Source organism: Leptonychotes weddellii, chromosome 10, assembly GCF_054177405.1.
Source record: "Leptonychotes weddellii isolate Sample4059 chromosome 10, ASM5417740v2, whole genome shotgun sequence".
NCBI lineage: Eukaryota > Metazoa > Chordata > Mammalia > Carnivora > Phocidae > Leptonychotes > Leptonychotes weddellii.
In genome coordinates, this window is record NC_138378.1 from 16,623,121 (window position 1) to 16,629,492 (window position 6,372).

Below are 6,372 nucleotides of genomic sequence, written 5' to 3' on the forward strand. Positions count from 1 at the left end.
CCCCCCCCCCCCCCCCCCCCCCCGCCAGAAGCCTTCCCTGGCTCTCTCCTGTCAACCCCAGCTCACTAAGCAGAGCTTGCTACCCTGCACTCACAGAGCTCTTGGTATAGACCTTTATTACGGTACATAGCACACATGGTTATAATTACACGTTCCCAATTCTGTCTCTTCCAGGAATGTGGGAGTTCCTTAATGGTACAGTCCATGTCTTACTCACCCTTAGTGCCTAGCACTGGGCAAATAGGTGTTCAAACAATATTTATTGAATAAATTCCCCTCATTCCAAGAGGCTACACAAAACAAGGTTAGTGGCAAAGATCTCTGGCCAATGACTCAAGCCTATGCATCTGTGTGTGTGTGTGTGTACACACACACACACACACACACACACACGGTATCTTGAACCCAAATTGGACTGAGTCTAAAGCCACAAACCTCCAGTTACTGTGGGTCAATTACCAACGGCTGCTCATGTCCATTCCTTATCCCTGGCTCTGCCTAGAATCTTGTCACCTGTTACTATACCGTTCTCAAAGACAACCGCCCCCAAACAGGGCAGCATGGATGCTTCCCTGAACAAAGCACTCCACAAGGTGCACAAGAACATACCCCTCCTCCAGCTGTACCCCCACTTCTCCTAGGACTCTCCTCAGCTGGAAGTGTGTGTGGAGGGGGGGGCAATGTTGGGTGTGCTCAGCTTCTCCAGTCATCTGTGAAATAGGCCCCTTTTCTAGGTTCACAGGAAAGAGAGAGCCCCAGCTGGACAGGGGGCCTGGCAGAGCTGGTCTGGAAACCCACACATCAGGGCAAACCTCGGGTGCTGAGGAAACACTAAGAGGTCTGACTTCCCCTGGAAAAACTACAGTCAGACAGGAAAAACACAGGCAGGGATGGCTAGCTCTGGAGTTCCGGACATGTGTTCTTGCCCCTTTCCCATTGGGAGCAATCAACCAGTACAAAGAAAACCCCCACGAGACCCAGCCTGCCTACCTCAGGCACTTCAGGCCAGTCGGCAGAGCAAGCCTCATGGTCTGTGTCCTCACCAGCCTGACAGCCACAGAGGTCAAGCCCCAGACAACTGGTCCCAATATCACCTCCTCTCTGAGCCTGACTGCCTTGTCTGAGCGGTTTGCTCTCTTCTGCCACCACTACCTCCCCACCCCATCAAAGGTACAACCAGGAATTATCATTGTCTGTTTCCCTGAGGGCAAGGACCTGTTTCCATTCATCACTTAAGGAGGCCTAGCATCTAGAAGAGTAGGGAAGAATCAAAGTGGAAAGCGTAAGGCTCCAAAAGTCCCCACAGATGAGCATGGCTGTCATTCAAACCCCTCCGTGGAGCCTCCATCCAGGCCATGATGCCCACAATGACCCTTGACTGAACCTGCTCACCCCAGAAAGGCATCAGAAGGAAAAGTATGGAGCCAGAACCTAGAGGGGCTGAGGGTCAAAAATTTCTCCTTGGAGGAGCAAGAGACCACTGGGTATGGGGCCTGAGGCAGGCCCACTGGCAGCACAACCCTGGGGCTGAGAGTCCTCTTGGGATGGCCAGCCAGTGATTGGAGAGCTGGGTCCAGCTGAGACTGTCACATACTAGCACTCTCACCCCATGGCACAATTCACTCCCTGTATTTCCATTTCCTCATCTGTAAAATGGGGTGGGACTCCAGACACAGCCCCCCTACCCAGGACCCTTGTGAAGATTAGCCAAGAAAATATGATGAAAAGTCTCTGTAGCACTCAGCAGGAAGTCTGTAACTGCTTTGTATTCATTTATGTATCTGTAACATAAAAAGCCAAACATCAACCTGGTTCCTGTCACATCACCATGACAACTAGTACCAAAGCACTCCCCCACCCCTTTTGAGCCAAACTACCACTCTAGAAATCAGCACGTGTCAGCCCCAATTCACAAGTGGCAAAGTGAAAAGGCAGGGAGTTAGGTCGGAATGAGGTCTGATGCATGAGTGCTGTACATTTTCATTGAACCACAGCATCCCTCCTTCAGGTCCACAGACACCCTGCGGCTAGCAGAAGCGCCTCTCTCCTTGGCCAGGCTACAAGCACTACATGGAACCCTGGCAGAGTCAGCAGGAAAAGGCCAGATGGCAGGGGACACAGCTGGCAGCCCAACCTTCCTCAGAGCCTGCAGAGGGGGGCTGCAGGGATCAGTACCCATCAACAAGGTGCACCATGAATGGGCAGAAGTGGGGTAGCTTTGGCGAGAGGCTCCATTTACAAGGTGTGAACTCTACACAACCATCTGCTAGCATTTTTACTCAGACTCCTTCAATCTGGGCCTCCAAAATCAAAGGGCCAAGGCTCCTATATTCTTTGCCTGCACTCCCAGCTGATGAGATCACTGAATCTGTACTTCTCTAGCTGACCTACCCCTGGGGGCCGGGGCCATTGGGTCCTCTGCATTCCTGTCACCATCCCGTGAAGACCTGAGACACCATGGACAAGATTCTTTCTTCTCCACACCCCTCCCTCCTGCTCAGGCCCCAACTTACAAATAAGATAGTCACACCCAGGAGTCAGATGCGCAAATCTCCATAGATTTACTCCATAAATTTTACTCTGTCATGTACTGTGCTATATATGATAGGTGGGAGGGTGAGGAGATGGGTTGAAGCAAAACAAAACCATTTCCTCCCTTTTTCCGGGTAGTGATCTAAGTGAAATGTGAACTTTGTTCCCCTCCTCCTCCCTTTCTATCCCCTCAGGCTCTCCTACAGCCACACTCCACCACCCTCAACACTGACAGTCCAGCATGGAGGGCAGTCATAATCTATTATTTCTATTGTTATTAAAAACAGCTTATATTTATTAAATGTTTACATCGTATCAGGCCCTGTGCTAGAAGTTTTACAATTCTCATTTAATCTCCAAAGCAACCATATATAGTGTATATATTACCACTGTTTTACAGATAAAGAAACAAAGCTCAGAGAAAATAAGTAACTGGCTAGATAAATAACTGGCCCGCAACTAATATATGGGCTTCAGATCCAGCCTTGCCTTCAACCATGGTGCTGCACTTACTGCCTGCTGATCACATGCACGGTTTGAAGTGCAGTCTATTAGTTACCCAGGAAATCTCTATCAGGAAACCTCCAGCCAGTGCCACCAACTGAGTAGGGCACAGGGAGCACCATAAAAGCAAGGAAGAGGCTGTGCCTGGAGTCTTGATGCCTGGGTGATGTCCCCAGGACTATCTGGTTCCCTGAGGTGTCTGTCCTTCCACAACTTTGGAATCCAGTCTCTCAAATCACTAAAATGTTCTCTCAATAGCTGACAGGGCTGATGGAGGCAGAGGAAGGCAGCTGCCATTTCTAAGTTCAGCAGCCGTATCAGATCTGGAGTTTGTAGTTGAGGATGGCTGCCTCACCACAAGACTTTCCTTCCTCCCAACCTCCTCACCCATCTACACACATGTACACCATACCCAAGGAGGTCTGCAGGACCCTCCCTTGGGGGTGTCACTTCCTGACCCCCCTCCTCCACATGGACCTGGTTCTGACCCTGGCTCTAACACCAGTCTCTAGGGGAGTCCTTGCAGGAAGCAACCCACAACCTAGGGTTGCAGACACACTTGAAGGTGGGGGTATGGAAGGCAGAGCTGGGTGCCCATCCGGCCACAGCACAGGCATGCACTAAGTAGCATAACACTGAAAGATCAGGGGTTTCTCAAAATCCCCCAACTCCCTCCTCCCAACTAGACCTGTCCCAAAGCAGCCAAGCTCAGGCCTGAGAAGGCAAAGAGGCAGGAAACCAAAAGTAGCTACTCCCGGCTCCCTACAGCCATGGAACACAGGACGCAGCACACAAAGGGCTAGACCCCAAATTGACTGCACACTCTTGAAAAAAGTACCTGACTTCAAGGCACTGAGGCTGGCCTTTCTGGGCCAAGCTCTTGAGAATGTGCTTCCAAGGGCAAGGGGAGCCTGGCCCCTTTACCAAGAGTCCCTGTCCTGGCTCTGTGTCTGCCCACCCACGCAGACCTCTAAAATTCAGCTTCAAGACAAAAGCAGCAGCGGGAAAAAGCCACTGCCTTCTCTCAGGCTTTTCCAAACCAAACAGGACCACCTTCCACCCTTCTCCCCAAGAGACAGATGAGTAGGCCTGGCTCTGATCCAAAACCAACCCTACCCCAACATCTAAGTTCTACCCAGGGAACCCAAAGGTTCTTTTGCAAATAGAGCCCAACCCGGGGGCCCAGAAAGTTTCACCAAGACTACTCCTTTGGGAAAAAAGGTGGTGGGCGGTGACCGTCTCGTCTGGCCGGATTCTGGGGCTAGGTGGGTTGACGCTGCCTGGGCTTCCCTCGCCTTGGTCAACACCACTCCCGGGGTTGGGGGAACCCAATGCCTGCCCCGCCGGTCTCCAACGGGCTAGGATTTTTAGGCCTCTGGGCAAAGCGCCTGGAACACTCCCCCCCGGGCGGGGGGAGGGGGTGTCCTGTCAGGTGACTGAGGACCCGGATGCCCCCCGCCCCCGGTGACCACCGGGGACGAAGCGGGGGCGGGGCCCGGAGGCTGTGGGGGAGGGCCCGAAAGTTTACCCAAGTCACTCCAGCGGCGGCCTGGGCGCGCGGGAGCCCAGCGCGGACTCCCGCGGCCCCTGCGCACAGCGGGCCCCGGGTAAAGGGCGCACTTACTGGCCCCCTCGATCTTGTCGGCGCCACGGCTCCACGTGATCTGCCGCGTCTCCAGCTTGACCTGGAAGGTCTTACGTTCCGGCCGCTGCGACTTCTTGGAGTAGAACAAAGTCATGACGGTGCCCACCTCGAGGCTGCGGCAGAGGTGCAGCACCTCGGCGTCCGAAGGCGCGCCGGGCCCGCAGCCATTGGCACAGGTGGACGCTGCGCCCGCCATGACTTCTGCACTGGGGGTGGGGGTGGAGGGAATAGAGGGGGCGGTGGCGGCGGCGCGGCAGCGCAGGCCCGACCGGCGGGAGCAGGCGGCGACGGCTGAGGCGGCCGGCGAGCGGGCCCGGCGGCGGCTCCTGCGGGCGGAGACGGGGCGGGGCCTGAGCGGGAGGCGGGGCGGCTCTCAGGCCCCGCCCCGGCCCGCGCGCCGGGAACAAAGGCGCCCGCGCGCCCGTGGAGAGGACCCCCGCCCGCCGCTCTCCGCGCCTGCGCCCCGCGACCCCCGGACAGGCCCCGGGCGGGGGCGCGGGACGCAATGGCGGCGGGAGCGCGCGCGCCGCTCGCGGTCAACCAGCTCGTCCCTCCGTCCCGCAGAGCTTCCTCACGCTGCCCCGGCCGGCCCCGTCACGCGCGGCAGCCCCGCGCTGGCCCGTCAGTCAGTCGCACACGCACAGGCGGCCGCCCAGCCCACTGTCCCGTTCAGGCCCAGCCGCAGCCGTTTTCTCAACCCGGCTCCCCGCGCGGCGGCCGGGAGAAGAGGCGAGGGTGCAGAGCGCCCCCAGGCCCGCCGGCCGAACCCGGTTACCTGGGCGGGCTGCCCGGCGGAGGGAGCCAGCCAGGCCAGGCCGGGCCGCCTCACACCCGCGGCGGCGGCGGCGGCGGCGGCGGCGGCGGCGGAGGTGGGTCCTCTGCGCTCCCTCTCCGGGGAGGGGCGGGGGCGGAGCAGCCTGCGGATTGGCCGGCGGGCTCTGATGGACAGCAGGCCTATCCCGCCCCTCCTTCTTGGCCGCGCAGGGCTGGCCCTCAGGCCGCTCCTGCGACGGCCGGGCTCCCATCTGTCCCTCCCCTGCGGCCAGTGTGGCCTTCGACGGACCCGTCATTCGGAGAAAACCCCAGGCCTGAGCGTCCGCTGTAGGGCCTTTAGACCTGTGGCCCCCGGTGGCCTCCATCTCTGTGCTTCTCATCAGCCACTGCCCCACCTCACGCTCCGCCTCCACGCGCCCCTCTTGCAAATGCTTTCCGGAGCTTTGGTATTTGTGGCCTAATTCCCCGTGTTTTCCTCCTGCGTCTCAGGCCGCTGCCTTTCAGCCCCAGAAGTTTCTCTTCCTCTGGGCTGGGTCCTGAGCCAGTTCCTAAGGCGACCCGACCTTTGCCATGGCTTCACCCCAGACCCAGGCACCCATAGCCCCAAATCTGTATTTCCCCGACATCCCACTGTCTGCTCCACGGCCCCGCTTAACATGAGCGTCTCACCTCCCTCCTCAAACTGCTCTTTCCACAGTCTTCACTTTCTCGGAACATGGCACTAAGTCTTCCAAGGTGCTTGGGCCAAAACCCTTGGAGTTATCCTTGATTCCTCTGCTGGCCTCAACCACCCGGCAATCTAGCAAGGCCTTTTTGCTCTACCATCGGCTATCTCCACTCCACCCACAAGTCTGACGTCCATCTTGTCTCATCCAGACTATTTACTCTCCCTGATCTTGCCTGCATCTATTCATGCT

The 6,372-nt window shown here is 57.2% G+C and overlaps 1 protein-coding gene across 2 annotated transcripts in view; it reads right to left on the reverse strand.

Moving 5' to 3' along the window:
- The window catches only part of PLCG1 (phospholipase C gamma 1), a 29,263-nt gene extending 23,737 nt beyond the window's left edge, over positions 1-5,526 (reverse strand). For both annotated transcript variants that reach the window (XM_081832774.1, XM_081832773.1), the window contains exons 1-2: positions 5,457-5,526; positions 4,661-5,007 (exon numbers count right to left, since the gene is read on the reverse strand). In XM_081832774.1, the coding sequence (XP_081688900.1) occupies positions 4,661-4,877 (217 nt within the window). In that variant the 5' untranslated portion in view covers positions 4,878-5,007; positions 5,457-5,526. The remainder of the gene's footprint in view (positions 1-4,660; positions 5,008-5,456) is intronic.
- Positions 5,527-6,372: the final 846 nt, after the last annotated feature.